The following is a 16,998-nucleotide window of genomic DNA, read 5'->3' as shown; positions in this document are numbered from 1 at the left end:
CTGGGTTTTTTCAGGAGGGGGGCTTAAAGAGACTAGCACTAAAACGGTGTATAGAAAAACAGGTATATTCAGACAGACAGTATGAGAAAAGTAATGTATCATTTTGAATATTAAAGCATGCAAATATTTTCCAGTAGCAACCCAAGATACAAATATAATTCCGAAAATGAGCACAATATGGGACCTTTAAAATATATAACAATCACAATGTGATGATTTTACCCATTTGAGCAAAATGAAACCTTATGAATTCAAGTGAGCAAAATAATTTAAATCTTTCACCATGTTAGCAAATCCATAACTTGACCAAGCACCATTTCAAACACACTACCATTACTACACCACTTCAGAGGGCTTTTTCAGATGCTTTCCAGCTGTTGGCCATACAGCATGACCTCCATCCAATGAGAAGGGATTAAAACAAATGTTGTAAAATGGAAACTTTTTATTTTCAAAAAGCAACAGATTACACAGTTAACTTTCAGCAAATGCAATCCTAACTGAAACTGTACTCACATTCGGGACTTTTAAAATGAAAGACTCACATACTTACACACAATCTATCTATAATATACAAAAAAGAATACATAATAAATATTAAAATGGCCACAAGAGAAAAAAGTAAGTCATTGAAAACAATCATTAGAGAGCAAATGTAGGGAAAGTAGAAACAAGACGGTGTGCCTTAAATGTCTTTTTTTTCTTTTTTTCTTTTACATTTTATACAAATTGTGCAAGATTTCATACTAAGGCTCTGGTCTTGAAGTGACTGTTGTCTGATCCACACAGCTCGCACGCTATGAAACGCACAAACATGCACCCACTGACACACACACGCGCGCACACACACACACTCCCTGTGCTATGAGCACTCTGTGGGGTGTAGCAAACCATTGCAGAATAAAAATGGGCTGCTCAGTGTATGGCCTGTGATACACATGGGAGTGGACCAGCTTTTAAAAATGGACATGCACTTCACATTGATGTGAAAAAGAAAAAAGAAACTCTAAAAAAAACAACGCCTTTTTAGGAGTGAATGGAATAAAAAAAATGTAAAAAACCCAACAATCAAGAAACATGACAATATCATAACCATTAAGGCAAGAACACCCGGAGTGGCATCAGCAATACTGTAACAATATGATAGTGTTTAGGTACATGGATATGATGAAACATTTAACTACTTCTTCAATGTCTTTTTTAAGCACAAGTTTGTTCTTAAAAGCAACTTTTTTTTTTTCAAAATCCAAACACCATTTCATCTTTTTTTTTGTAAAAGGTGATAAGAAAATAACAATGCCAGACACTAGGGACATATGGATCATAAAACTACAAGAAATTCTAGTTTTAAGTTGCAACTTCAAAACCACACATTGTAAATCCCCATCGTTAAGCCCCCGCCCAGTAAATGAAAAAGATATCACTTACATTTAAACCATTTTTATCCTCTTGTGATGGTGTATTCCAACAGTTTTTGCTTTACTTACAGCGATTGTGTAGTCTGTTGCAAATTAAAGCATTCATTGTTTAGTTTGGAAAAAAAGAACAAAAAAAAAGTTGTCCTTGCAATGCAACTGGCAACTGTTGACCAAAAAAGCATCTTTACATCTTCTTTTTAGTGCAACTCTTAAAATGTAAAACATTTCCAGTGATTCCTTGAGAGGTATCATTTCTTTGTTTTGTTTTGTTTTTTTTGTTTCTTTTCATACTTATGTATTTCACACCTCACAGAATAACGCATCTTCAAAATATCCAAAGCAAGAGGATTTGTTTTTTATTGTTTTGTCAATTCTTTATTCTTTTTTTCCTTTTTTCAACTTTTTGCTTCTCTGCATTGGCATGGCCTTCCGCAATGTCTGTTTACTAGAACATAAACACAGGAGGGGGATCCAGACCTCCTGCGCATTCCCATTCCCTTCAGCCTCCACATGTGATACGTTTCATATTCAATCACCCCAGCAGTCCACCTTCTACCTCTGAAAACAAGGGTTAGGAGAAGGAGGAACAGGAGGATGAAGAGAAGAGAGATAGAAGAGAGAGTGCGCTGTACAATGGGAACGAGCCCAGATCAAGATCAATCAGGGAAATAGAGACATAGATGAGAAAAACCCCACAGCAAAACCTTCATATAACGCAGTAGGGTTCCCTTGGTAACCTGGATTTTCTGCAGTAGAGGAGTGTGGTGCTGAAGCAGCGCCGGAGCTCCCTGTTGGAGAAGATGCAGATGAAAGGATTGACCCCGGCCTGGGCAAAGCTCATCCACACGGCTGCCGTCAAATAGCCCCCAGGGACTACAGGGCCCCTTGCAAACACCCGCCAGTAGCAGGCAACCAGATAGGGCCCCCACAGTGCCAGGAAGAAAAACGTCATGATGTAGAACATCCTACTAATCCTCTTCTCTGTTTTGAATTCATCCAATACCAGTAGACGCCTGCGGCCCGCTGCGTTGCTGTTCTGCCGAATGCCCAGCAAGGTAGGCGGGGTGGGGCCTCTACCGAATCCGGCCAGCCAGTTTGCTGCCGCCTGCCCGCTGGCACCTGGCCCATGGAAGGTCCAGTTCTGACTGACAGCAGGCACGAACTGGACAGGTTTCATCTTTCGACGGTCGTGGACAAAGAAGATGAGCTTGAGGTAAACCAGCTGTGTGGCCAGGAGAATGAGCGCCAGCAGGAGCATGAAGCCAAGCGAATCATTCGCCCTGAAGGACCGGTGCTGGAACGTGCACTGGTCCTCCTCCCGGATAAAAGAGTACGTCCCTACGTCTAGCACTGGCGGGAACGCCATGGCCACTGACAATGTCCACACCATGCAGATGACAGCTAGACAGGTCCAGAAGGTCAGCCTCTTGGTGTAGAAACGATGGTGTGCGATGGCCAGGTAGCGTGTGACACTGACACAGAATAGCATAAACGCCGTGTGGAAACAGGAGAGCACACCCAGGAAGGCGATTACTTTGCAGGTCAGTGTGCCATAGGTCCACGCTGATCCATTCTTGACCGACGTGAAGACGAAGGGGAAGCAGATGGCGGAGCGCAGGATGTCAGAGGCGCACAGATCCAGCAGGAAATAGTAGGGCGCCCGGTGCAGGCTCTTGTCTTTGACCAGCAGGATGGAGATCAGGAGGTTTCCAACCACGCCGACTCCAATGATGAAACCCAAAGAGGTCAGTTTGAGGAACGTGGCGAGAGGAGAGACATTCTGCAAGATGGTGTGGTCCCCTGCATGGCTATAGTTCGCCATAGATGGAGGAGGGATCATAAAGATAGCGGAATAGCTTCAGCCAAGTATCATGATCTAGGGGTGGCAGGGGGAGGCGTTAGATCCATTTGGTGGTGTGCTTTGAAGAGGTTTCCAGGCATATAGGCAACCTCTCCTCTAAGGCATCCTTTGTTCCTTTGTCTCATCACACCTACAAAAAAAAAAAAAAAAATCCCTGAAAAATGTTATCCACCCATCAGCATTCAGCTATTGTTTTCAACTACACTTGCACTATCTAGAATGTGATAAGCAATATTTTTTTTTCCTCTGTGCCATTTATTTATTTAATTACCATTTAACATTTAGAGTGGCACAGCAGAGCTCTGCCTCAGCTTGAATACTTTGTCTAGATCCAGACAGGCAGAGAGACAGACAGACAGTGATGGAGCTTGATTAGACTGAAGCATTAATCTGTTACACAATTCGGAATTTCCTCAACAAAAGATGGCATGAAGCACAGCCCACACTTCATTAAGAAACGACGCATTTTTTTTCAACTGTCGGAAGGAAACAGTTATAAATAATTTGGAACATTTTCAGCGCACGGTGAAAACATTGAGAGAAATGCAGTCCGAAAATAAGATCTTCTTGATCACACCCTACACCCTGCAGAACAGAGGACGGCTTAAAAATGATTTTTAAAAAGCGCTGGATGCTTCGAATAAACTCGCACTGTGGAAAATCGACGGAGCTGCGCGCATACATAATAAAGCAATCCGTGTTTATAGTCCGATTACAAGGTTTTCTGGATTACAGCTCTCACGACAATAAGCAAGTGTTCTCATTAGGGCGTTTATTGAGCATCACATCATCGTTTCACATCAGCAAATCATAAAGAGTTAAGAGAATATACTGTGTTAATACTGACAGTACAACCCGTAGAGCCGCATTTCGACATCATTTGCCTTGTTAATGCGCGGGTGTGATTATCAGTCGGGCTGGAAGTAATAATAATAACAAGCCTGCTGGTAATAACAACATTATGGGATGTTCTACTCGACAGCTATGTTTTTATATATATATATATATATTCTTTTGACAATGACACATAGCCTGGTGGTTACATCTGATTTCATTATTGGTGTCTATACTTACGCGTTGAAATGCGTCCTCCGATTGTCAGTCGAGCGTTTTTCTATGCGCGTTTCAATCCGACCGATTCGAGTGAAAAACACGGCAGGTTAAAAATCATCATCCTTGCATTCCAGTCGGCTGGATGAAGCGTAACAGTGTTGCGTATCCGTGTACGTCCATTTGACTCTAATAATTTCCAAGTCCCCGCTATGAATTGCCCAGAATCGCTGCCACCACACAAGACAAGGCCATAAAAGAGAGAGAGAGAGAGAGAGAGAGAGAGAGAGAGAGAGAGAGAGAGAGAGAGAGAGAGAGAGAGAGAGAGAGAGAGAGAGAGACGATCACAAGATCAATCAAAATCCTACCTGTTGATAATCCTATTTCGTTTCCCTCTTGGAGCTTATTTACATTGCATGAGTTGGGTTTTTGCTGTTCTTTTTAAAAAAGCCTGATTTGTTGCCTGCACCCCTTTTTTCCTCCACGGTGAATATTCTTCAGTAAACGGAGCCCACTGCGCATGCGCTCTGCATCCCTATTTGTGATCCAAGACGCGTCTTGTCTCTTGTTGCAGCAGCAGCAGCAGCAGCAGCTCCCCTCTCTCTCACGGTAACATCTGCTCAGCGAGACCGCTGCTGTCCGGTACTCATTATTTCCCCCGGTAACGTGTAGTGTAACAGAAAAAGGCTACTTTTTCACTGATTTGACACTTTGAGTCCAGATTAAATAGATTATATATATATATATATATATATATATATGTATATAGAATAGATGCATTTACTCTTTTATTTATATTTTTATTTAAATTTAAAAGAATAAAATATAGTTATATTATATATATAATATAAATTAATACATTCAAATGCATGTATTTAATTTTTTTAATTTATATTATATAATTTATGTTTTACATTTTTTTTTCTCTGTTTCCCCCTCAATATTAAATAATCAATATCGAGGGTGGGGGGAGGGGGTGTTTACAAATGTCAATGTATGTATGACTGTATGTTCTTCCAATGATAAAATCAAAAAAACAACCATAAATATGTTTATCATATCTCCTTAGTTGCTTGTTGTTCTTATCAGACATATACCACTATACCATCCTACTTATATAGCCTAAATTAGCTCTCTGTCTGCCTTTCATTGTCCTCATACATGTTTCACACTGCAGAAATGTCTACCATTATGTACAAAGCGAAGGGTTAAATCAGGCAGCCTAGTGCAGCTCAAGGCAGAATGATTCCCCCTGTACTGTAAATGCATAATTGACAAGCACTTTGCACACCATTGTTCATTCTGCCTGAGCACCATGATAAATTCATAGGATTTGATTTCTCGGCCATGTATGGAGAGCTGTGATGTCATGAGTAGTGCAAGATGTGAACAATGATTCTCTCTCTCTCTTTATGTCTCTCTCACACACACACAAGTTACATTACCTGGACTATACAACATGATTTTTTTATGATCGTACATGTAGAAAATGTGTCACCATTATGTTACATCTTCAAAACATTAAGGGACAATGTGCAGATTTTCTATTTTTTATGATTATGAAGAATTATACTGAGAGCCAACATGTGCAGCTGGCTCATTTTCAATCACAGCGTACCAAATACAGCGACCTACTCATTGATAATAAATGCAGACAGTCACACTAGACTATTAGCAGAGGGACTGACTGATTCATCTTACTCAAAAAGAAACTGTCACTGCCATCCAAAGGTAGATTAACAATTTTGTGCACATCTCAATATAAACTATTTCTCATTTTGGTAAAGACCTTGTAAACATTTTGATGTATCATGTTAAATGATGCATTCAAATCATTAATTCTACGAGGTAATGAATTTGATGACTTACTTTTTTGTTTTCTATATAAATGAGTTTCATTGATTAAATACCTTCTATATTTGCTCTAGTAATGGAAAGCATATTTTCTGTACTTAATTGTAACTTTGAGGTCACAGTATTTCCTTTAAAAGCTACTTTCGTCTCCTCTGCTATACATTTCAGAGAGAGATTATACTTTTTACTACACTACATTTATCTGACAGCTGGAGTCGCTGCTTACTTTGCAGATTCTTATTTTACAGAAATATCCTCGCAATAACTGTTAAACATTGTATACTTGGACCCCTTGTCATGTTCCAGATATCTATAAGCAGTTCTTCTAAAGACACAGTACCTCTCTAAACTTACAGTAGTTTCATTTAAGTTTTCTTTTTAGGTATTTGCGGTCAAAATAAGTAAAATAATCCTTCACACAAAAGGCAAAGGTTAGAATAAGAAAGTAAGAATAAAAAAAGAATACACATTTGTTTAGCATAACTGTTTGTGTCTTCTTTACAACCCCATTGGTCATCTCACAACTCCAGGGTTGGGAACCAGTGGACCAACAATCTAATATGACACATAAAATAATATATGCGTCACAGGGATAATTTACTTTTCCTTTGATACATTAGGTATATTTTTCTGATAATCCCTCTGTACTTTTAAGTCAGGTTGTGAATGCAGCACTTTAATGCTGTATTTCATAATTATATCACTAATTTTACTTAAGTAGAGGATGAGTGACTGAAGTCACTGAAGATGACTTCAGTATTTAAACATCTGTGTCAGCAAATTTCTGGACATAGAAGCACTTGCTCTATCCACACTTTCTAAATGAAAGAAGAGTGTGTTAGTCTGATTAGACAGATCATTCAAATATCATGCAAACCAGAAGTTGTGAAGAGCATCATGAATCAATTTAATATTCTCAGAGCTAAGTGTTGCATATATTAAGAGCAGAAATTACAACAGCCCCGCTCTTTTGTTGTAACCACACTATTGATACTGTGCTACAAACAATGGCAGAGCTGTCGTCATCAGGGAATCACTGATCACTCCAAGCATGGGAAAAAAACAATATGTGCAATATGCAATGCAAGCATCCTTGGGGATAATACACAGTCTTTTCATATAGAAGGCAGCAGTGTTTTTTGGTCTATAACATCAGCAGTGAAACAAATGACAGTTCCTGGTTTTGGACTTCCTGGATGTTTCCCCCTCCACCTTTTGCACGTGATTCCCGTTGAGCTCACGCATTGATTCCAATAAGGCACGTTTCTTATCAGTCGCTTCGACACAAACTCTGTGCTGGAGGGTCCACATGAGATCAGTCAGGGAGGAATTTAAAGCGGTGGATGATAACAGGACAGGCGCACGACCAAGAGAGTCTCTCTGTCTCTCACAGTTGTTCGTTCCGCCTCCGTGCGTACCAGCCGAGGAAGGCGCAGAAACCTACCACGGTCAGGACGGTGCACAGGAGCATAGCTAAAGCGTCGCCCGCATCGTAAGCCTCCGCCGGCGGAATCAGAGAGAGTAATATCAGCCAGATGATCGCCGCAGCCTCTGGAAGTTCCACTTTGGGAGCCATGTTTTCCGCCGTTTTGCTGTTGACTTTCGGGAAGCGCCTGCGTCAAAAGTCAGATGACTGCAACGAGCAGCTGGACTTCCTGGTGCATTCAGCCAATGGCAGAGCTGCTTTATTCTCACCTTTTTTCCCCCCTCTTAAAGAAGCTTCACTTTACATTTCAGCAGGTGTTTGCCCCGTGGCAAAGAAATAATTGCATAAGTCTGCAGTTGTTTCCATTTGTGTTTCACAGATCAAATAAAAAACGCAAGCTGGTTCTGGGATTCAGACAGTAATTAATCCACAGTGAATGGATTTGTGACATGGCGACACTCTTATTAGTGACGATTAGGCTGACAGGCTGTCAGTGCTCCGTGTCCTTGCCCCTCTGGCCCTGCTATAAACAAAGGAGGCTATTTTACATCAGTCAAGCTCATCAACAGCTCTTGATATTCCCTCTGAAGACAAACGTGTTGACATGCATAGACTAATACTGTATGTTGCATGAGACACTTGTTCGTCAAGGTCAGATCATATACCAAACACAGTCACGAGAACCAGTGTTTTTGCGCATTAAGCTGCCTTAATGTTTTGTAAACTTGGTGTGGTTTTACTATTTCAATTTTTACAGGAAGAGAATTTCACACTAAAATAACTCTTACCTCCGATTCCAACCTGGCTGCTCTGGCGTGCCTCAGTACACCCCTGATCTCCTGAAACATGTTGAAATGTCTTCAGATTGGCCTTGTTGCGACGACTAAACGCGCAGGCATCTCAGCTCATGCTACAAATTGTTTGGCTTGCAGAGCTGTGTTATATCTCTCTGTGTGTGCTCTCCTGGGGCACTTTGCCTGTAATTTAATTAGCAAGCACAAGCCAAAGTAAAATATTGACCTTGTAAGGCTGCCATACCTCTGTACCTGCCTGCTCCCAGCGAGGAGATGAGTAGGCACACATTCCCTCTGCTCACTCTTCATGCTTCTCTCTCTCTCTCTCTCTCTCTCTCTCTCTCTCTCTCTCTCTCTCTCTCTCTCTCTCTCCTTCTCTCTCTCTCTCTCTCTCTCTCTCTCTCTCTCTCTCAGTCCTGCTGTCTGTTTGGCATTGTCGTACATACACACACACAAACACACGCATACATGCAAGTTTTCGCAAGCCCTGTCCGATTTCTATGGTTGCATGTGGCTGAACACATGGCCATTACAAGACCCTCAAAGACCTCCTTATTTACATAAAACAGGAAACAACTGAATCTGCTGCAATCTGTTTGTATATTCCTGAAAGTTCTATGAATTCCCTGAACTCAAGCAACTATCAGTTCTTAAATACAACATAAAACCCAACTTCAGAAATGTTTTTTAATGTAATAAGCCATCAGAGATGTCCTCCAGGTTCACACTCTATGCTGGCAGATGCACAGCAGCAGCAGCACTTACCCTGGGTCAGTGGGAGGATGAGAGAATTTCCAGAGATGGGATTGTTTGTCAAACAGGCCTGGACAGTGACATTAATCATCCCTACTTATGTGTCCTGCATTGTAATGGGCTGCTCAGCACCTGAAGGCCTTGTCCCTAAATCTGTAAACTGAAGAGACTGAAAGGACAAATTCTGTATTGTGTGTGTGTGTGTGTGTGTGTGTGTGTGTGTGTGTGTGTGTGTGTGTGTGTGTGTGTGTGTGTGTGTGTGTGTGCGCGCGCGTGTATGTGCTAGTGCGTGTGCATACCGCACTTCATTTTAAAGACTTAATCACTTAAGAGTCATGTTTTGTATATGGAAATATAAACTACGATGATACCGCAGCTATTGTGAAGATTTATTCTTTTTTTTTTTTTAATGGGATAAAAACCTTTTTTGGACACATTTGTGGAAAATGCCAGCTTTGCTAAGAGGCATGCTGTCAGCTTCTGTGGCGCGCGTTGCTATGTGGTAAAGCCTTTTGAACATTAATACAAGATGTTTATCCCCCCACATAGCGGTTATATACGACATCTATTGTACTATCCTTTACTACATTCAACATTAAGTAGGACCAATTCCGCTGGATTTTAGTTGTCGTTCATGTTATTTCAATCATTGTCAAGCTCCAGCATACTGTGTTTCAAGCAGTGGCGTAAGGTAGTTATGACGGGCCCCGGTGCACCCCAGTTACTATGAAGCACACATACACTATAAGGTGTGTATATATTTACCAACGATGTGTTGGATTTTACTGTCAAGTTAGTTACTGAGGCTTCTGTCTTGGGAAAGTAGAGAGGTCAAAGAGAAAGCTAGTAGAAGCCATCAGGACACTGGATAGTGCTCTGACAGTCAAAGTGGGCGACGTGCAAAGGAGTCTGAGTGCCTAGAGCAGAGGAGCTGTCAATTTCACTGTGGTGCTGAAATTATGGCTGCCTTTAACAAAAGGCATTTTTTTAGTCAGCACTGTCTATATATATTTATGTCCCAACACCAAGTGTGTTTTCATCTCATATTATACACAGCCAGGGGGTCTAGTCATTACCAGCTGTCTCTTTTTCACGGGTCCAGTTTCTGTGATGGCAAATTAACTCGGACTGTTAACTCGCAGCATTTTTCAAACTTATAACATCAAAATGTATTGCACAGTAATACATGCATTTTCCATGTATTTATTTCATGTATATTCCTCTTTTTTGTAACTGAAGAAAGCAATGCACTGCAATTCGTGTCTACTTTCGTTATGTATTTTGTGTGTATTCCACGTATTGAAAGCAGGAGACGTAGTACAGATCAGCTAATCTACGCTTAAGGAGATAGGTTGGGGTGGTGGATGGGTCCCTAAATGAAGGACCTTCACCCGAGCGAGCGGCGTTAGTTTCCCATTGCAGTGTCCGTTTTCCTGCCGTTCACGTCCTGGACGTACTAAGCCAAACTATGACCCTTTTTTATGATCTAATTTAAGTGATTTTCATGCCTCTTGTAGGCTAAGACCTGTCACATAACGATCATTTTGGTGCCTAAACCTAACCAACGCCCAAAGCAACTGTTGCGGCTCACTTCCGCTCCGTCGCCATCTCGTGGTCGACTTTCTGTGCAGATCTTTTCGTATGATATCGTATGAACCTGTTCATGAGAATACGTTGCACAGCTACAGGTAGTCCTCTAACCTCAGTGCTCTGTACATTACCTCATGAGTCAAGTCACCGCTACGTTCAGAAATCAGATGGTAGCCTGCAACACAGCGTCTAACAACATCAGTCCACTGCTAATGCCTGTGTTACTATACTATGCTGATTTGGAGCTATAACATGCAATTTTCAGTGCCTGCCACATAGATATGGCCCAAATCAAATTACCAGTACCTATTCCCAATATGTATACACTTTTTTCGTTTTGACGATTACAGATTTTACCACACATATGTACACAAAGTAAAACAAACAAATACATTCAGATTCTTAGCAAACATCTATTTAATAATTATAGGTTTCTGTGTGTGTGCATTTCCAGTGACTCCACTTGTTATTTATCTCTTCCCTTTTGACTTTAAGAGATGTTTCTTCCCTTCAATCGAGTTAGAGTGCTACTGGCTGCCAGGAAGTCAGTGGCATACCTGGCAAGGAAGAAGCTACATAAAAATATCAGTCTCAAAGGCTGTTTTGATTCATTACTGGGATGTAAAATATTGTGTGTATGTGTGGGTTAGCATACGGGTGTTTGTCCTTTCTGTAATACATCAATCTGTGTATTTTTTTCATTTAATACATTTTAAATTAATTAAAAAAATATATCCAAGAAGAAGAAATCTCAATCCCCATTTTGCCAGCGTCATTTTGTTTGCGGCTTATTTATTTTGCCAAGGACACTATGTTTAAGTAATCTGTCCTTAGATGTGTTAGAGGACGATGAACTGAAAAGGCCAGTTCTCAGAGTCCTTGGTTTTGTAAGCACCATCCATTCTCAATTACTTTCCACAACAGTGAAGACAGAATTCCACCTTTACCAAACAGCACAAAACATCTTTCCCTGAAGATTAATTATGTTCTGAAATTGGTTTCTCAGAAAACACTGAAAAGCTGACCCTTAAAAAGGAATTGCTGCTTTTGTAGTGGTTCAGTGCCCCATCCATAATGAATTGTACTGTGAGAGACATGACAAATGGATTTCACTGTGTCTTTTGTGGCGGTGTTCGAGATGTTAAAATACTTAGGAGGGCCTGAATCAACAGCAGAGAAAGAAAAGAGACGGCAGCTTGGCTCTGCGTAACATAGTGTTGGACCACACTGACTCACACACTGTTAGGGACGTGGGTTGAGCTGAAACACATCACAAAACCTGCAAAAAAAGATGAATGATGCAGTATAATTATCTGTTCATACTGGAGGCTGAGAAGAAGTCTGAGGGTGGATGCTTGACAATCATGCATCTGAGTGTTACGCTGACAGTGGTATAATGCCTTAAAGGGTAATCTATTCATCCTTGCATTTTTGCTTTGTTTTTGCAGGGACTCAATATTTGCTTGAGATAATTTGTTCAAGTCTATTTTTTGCACAGCTGAGTACCAAATATATGGTCTCTTTACCTGCAAGCACTTGAATACTGGAAGAAACAGAAAACAGTACCTGCAACCATGGAAAGATAAAATTACATAACAAAAAATAAGTAACACCTTTGCTATGGTTGATTTCCTATACCTCAAGATGTCCTATCTCGGCGTGTTATTTACTTAAATGAATGGAAATTAATGGCACTAATCAGTAGTGTAGAAATATCACTGCTCACCAAATATAGGCTTGTTGGAGGTGCATAAGAATATCTGAAATATTAATACCAAGCTTTTGATCTGCTCTTTCAAACATCCCCTTCAAGCAGGACATGAATTAAAAAAAATACTGGGATTATTTTTGAAAAAAGTGGTGAGTAACGTTTCTGTAGAAGTCTACAATTTGTATATAAATGGCTGCTTTTGTCGTGGGATGTAGAGGGGTGTAAAAAGGAGCACTGAAAGGAACAACCGTTCTTCAAAATCGCAGACTCCACCTCTGAAGGGCTAACCAAGCAAGTCAGTATAGTTCTGAAAACACAAAATAATATTACATATAGAAAAGATATACATAAACCCTGATATTTCAAATCATTTTTTGTTTGAGGAGCAGCAGCAGCTTAGCCGTCAACAACCTTATACAGTTCATAGAGCGAAGGAGTTATTTTAGAAAAGTCTTAACATGACATTACAGAGACGTTTCAAAGGGTTTTTTGTTCTCAGCAATGCATCTATCCCAAGGTCAAATTTTCAGTCTTTCCCTGGGTCAGTATGATGGAACCACCCACCTACAGCTTAGCTTGATGATATACTCCTTGCAACAGACAGTTTTGCTCGCGTTAGACATCGGTATCTCCACAGTGGCTGAACATATTTATTCATGTTACCATGATATAGATATTCCCCTTAGCTAGCCCTTGCCAATCTTTTGTTGATAGGTGGCATATAGTGCTTTTCTTGTTTTGTTTTGTTTGCTGAAAAAAGCAATCATGAATTAAAAAAAAAAAGTAAAGTTGCAGACTGTTGCAGAATTAGCTGAAAGATGCTAACGAGCTTCATAAAGCTGAGAGGACTTGCAGAATCAGGTGATAATTATCTGCGTTTATCTGTTTGACCAACTTTTTTGTTTTACATTATAGCATATATAACATAGATCTAGAATGTTGTTCTTTCTTAATATAAAACTATTGATTAGTGCAGTGTTACTTTGCACTTAACATTAAAAGTTAAACAACCCCTGTTAAACACATTCTTGAAAATTCACTTCGATTCATGGTTCATTTGGTGCGGGTTATTAGTAAAATGCAGTCAAATGAAGCTCAAAGCATCAGTAAATTACTGCAGAGCTTCAAGAGAGTTACTTAATGGTTCATAATAGTGGTCTCCCCATAATTTTTCCCCATGGGGTTTCTTAGAGAAATGAGTGGAAGCAGAATGAGTCCTTGCAGCGTGTCGCAAAGGGTAGGGGTGTGCCTGTCTAACATAGAGATATGACGAATGTTTTTCAAAATATCCCAAAACAATGATTACTACCCATTCAAAATGATTTATTACGCAACATTTAAAAAATAAACCTTGGGAGAAAACCTCAGTTTTAGTTTACAAAATAAAAACTCTTTAACAGACTGGGTCCTTTACATTTTTCATTTATGAGGTGATGAATCTCCATATGTTTTCCTTTTTTTATTTCTATAATGGATTTGAAGAGCTTCAAATGGTTTCATTTCATTAGCATCTGTTTTACTGACGTGCGTCGCCAAAACAAAATAGATGGATGCCTATGGAATAGATGGAAAGCAGAAAAGCACTCATTTACTCAAGGTGATCAAGTTTTCTTCAGCTGCACGCGGATGTGTAGCCTGCGTCACATATGGCCAACAGCTGAGTGCATCTCAGTTATTCATAGCATGTGTGAGTGTGCGCACATGCATGGGAGATTGATAGCTCATCACATTTCCTGTCATGGTGTAAATGCCACCTCTGGAGCTCGCAATGATATGGTTGGTTCATCATCCGCAGTGTTCATTTCCATGGAAACGTTTGCCCACATACACGCACGGGAGAAATAAGTCACAGGTTGTTTATTGATATGATGGGTAATGCTGTTTTTTTATAAAATCAGTGTGTGTGTGTGTGTGTGTGTGTGTGTGTGTGTGTGTGTGTGTGTGTGTGTGTGTGTGTGTGTGTGTGTGTGTGTTTGTGTGTGTGTGTGTGTGTGTGTGTGTGTGTGTGTGTGTGTGTGTGTGTGCATGGGATGTTAAAGGAATAGTTCAAAACTATGTAGCAGAGAGCTGCAGTAGATGAAAACATCAATGCCACGCTAAACAAATTTGAGTCAGAAGACTGTTAGCTTAGCTTAGCATAAAGACTGTAAGCAAGGTGGCCAATTTTTTTTTCCAAGGATGGAAAAATCATGACACACCCTCTTCTGTTTCTGATTGGCTTGTACTTGTCTCATTCCTTGGTTGGGTTGGTTATGTTAAGGCATGAGGAGTGAGATTGGTTAGGGTTAGGATAAGGATTAGCCTGGCATCGCCGGACCCAATCACAGCAAAGAAACAAAGAAACCACGAAACAATGTATCACTGAGAAACATACAGTGGTTTCGTATGACATCCTGCAAAAAGGTATGCACAAAAATTTGTATGATATCGAAGGAAATATGATGTTTTATTTAAAGCTATGTAACGGGTTTGTATGACATCTGACAAAAATACGACAAGAACGGATTTGTACGATATTTTACGAAATATAACATTTTATGTAACACTATGTAATGTTGTGAAGCGGCGACGGGAAGTGGACTTACAGTTATGTTTAGTAAACAAAAGGTGACGGTTAGGTTTAGACAACCAAATTCCTGTTACATGACGGGTTAAGTGAAGGTAGTGTTTAAAGCTAAATACTTAAAAATGTATAACTTATTTGTATTTCATTTTGTTATTCTATGTCTTTTATTCTGTTATTTTCCACCGAAATGTATTTCTCTTTTTTAAATGAAATGAAAAAATAAACCAGATAAAACCCATTTGGCTGAAATTCATAAGAAATAACATGGTAATTTCACAACCATAGGTAATTATACATTTCATATAAGATGGCAAACCTTTGACCTGCAGTATATACAGATTTCTGTAACTTTCAGTTAAAATCCTGCAGTGAGAGGCCTTGGAAGAGCACTTGGACATCAGGTGTAATTGAAGAGAAGAATTTAATAACGTAGATTGCTCGGCAGTGCAACATGCCCACATTGCATGCAGCTAGGTTCCTAAAATATGTGCTTTATATATTTAGAAATAAATGATTCCACTTGAGTCTCATCCTGTATTTTGCCTGTTGCACCTGTGCCTCACTGCGGCTTGAGCTGACCCTCTTGCCACCGCGTTCTCTCAGCATCAAGTTGTCCATATGCAACTCGTACCATGTCACCATAAATCACAACTTCGTAGAGGCTTGCCATATCTTTCAAAAAGTACTGCACATAGAGTCGTTAATTGTCCTTACCTTTCTTGTTTATTTGTCCTAAACAGCAAACTATCACTGCTTACTTAACTGTTATATTAGTAAATCATAATTGCAATGTAATGTCACCACAGTTCTTCTCACCATCCTTTTCTTCCAGTGTATGGGACTACTTTATGCATGATTAATTGATATGGATGAATATCAAGATATGAAATCCTTTTTTTAAAAGCCTGCTGATCATCACCATCTGTGTAAGAAACTACCCATTGATTTGCATTGTAGTGGAAGAGAGCAGAGATGGAATGTGGAGTCAGAAATATATTTGTTCCACCATTTCAATCATTTCTTTTTAGATGTGAAACTAAGATGTAAAGAATGTGAAGTCTGAAAATACATTTGTTCAATGTTGAATAATTTAGGGTATTTTTATTCATATAAGAGATAGATATATACCTACTCCTGAAAAGTGCCCTGACATAACTTTTGTTATGATTTGGCACTATAAATAAAATTGAATTGAACTGAATTGAATTGAATTAGATAGATAGATAGATAGATAGATAGATAGATGGATAGATGGATAGATGGATAGATAGATAGATAGATAGATAGATAGATAGATAGATAGATAGATAGATAGATAGATAGATAGATAGATAGATAGATAATAAACACTATTTAGTCTTTTTTTTTGTTTTTGCTTTGTCATTTCATTAATGCATGTCAAAGGCAATCATCTTTCGGGAACAATTATCTCAATGGCTGCCAAACTGAACCGGACATGGTCTGTTAATGTATGTCTTCATGTGTTCATAATAATATGCCGTTTTCTTCGTGCAGCCTCCCAGACTGAAGAATGCTTCAGGATGTCAGTTCCATTTACTTATGAAGTTGTACCAGTGCATTTTCTGCAATTGAGCCGTCAGCGGCTGTCAGTCAGGGGAAATTAACGAGTCTGCTGATTGCACTGCTGGTAATTACAGAGTGCAGCTGGAGCGGTGCTGTGTCAAGCCTGGGAGGTATTTTAAGCTTACGTCTGTCCTTTCTCCCAGCAGCCAGGTCAAGTAATGCTCTACAGAGGATCAGCCTAGGGCTCTATTCTGACTACAGCCAATATCTGCAACCAACAGTAGAGTACCTAGCATTTGAAAGACACACTAGCAGCAAGTCTAAACTTTTGAGACATGCTGCCAGTGTGATTCATTAAGCCACTGAACTCTTAACTTCTTGCCCATTACAAATCACCCTGGATAACTTTTCATTTAATGTTTGTTTAACTATTCATAACTGTCATGAATAA

At 39.7% G+C, this 16,998-nt stretch overlaps 1 protein-coding gene across 1 annotated transcript; it reads right to left on the bottom strand.

Moving 5' to 3' along the window:
- Positions 1-2,124: 2,124 nt before the first annotated feature.
- gpr85 (G protein-coupled receptor 85) lies at positions 2,125-3,258 on the bottom strand (the record flags this gene model as incomplete). Its single annotated transcript, XM_083935569.1, has 1 exon — positions 2,125-3,258. The coding sequence occupies one exon, from the start codon at positions 3,256-3,258 to the stop codon at positions 2,125-2,127; it is 1,134 nt and encodes a 377-aa protein (XP_083791695.1).
- Between the last annotated feature and the right edge of the window lie 13,740 nt (positions 3,259-16,998).

The sequence above is a fragment of the Echiichthys vipera genome (genome assembly GCF_963691815.1).
Source record: "Echiichthys vipera genome assembly, chromosome: 20".
NCBI lineage: Eukaryota > Metazoa > Chordata > Actinopteri > Perciformes > Trachinidae > Echiichthys > Echiichthys vipera.
The sequence above is the reverse complement of the archived record's forward strand: the minus strand, read 5'-3'. Positions and strand labels throughout refer to the sequence as shown.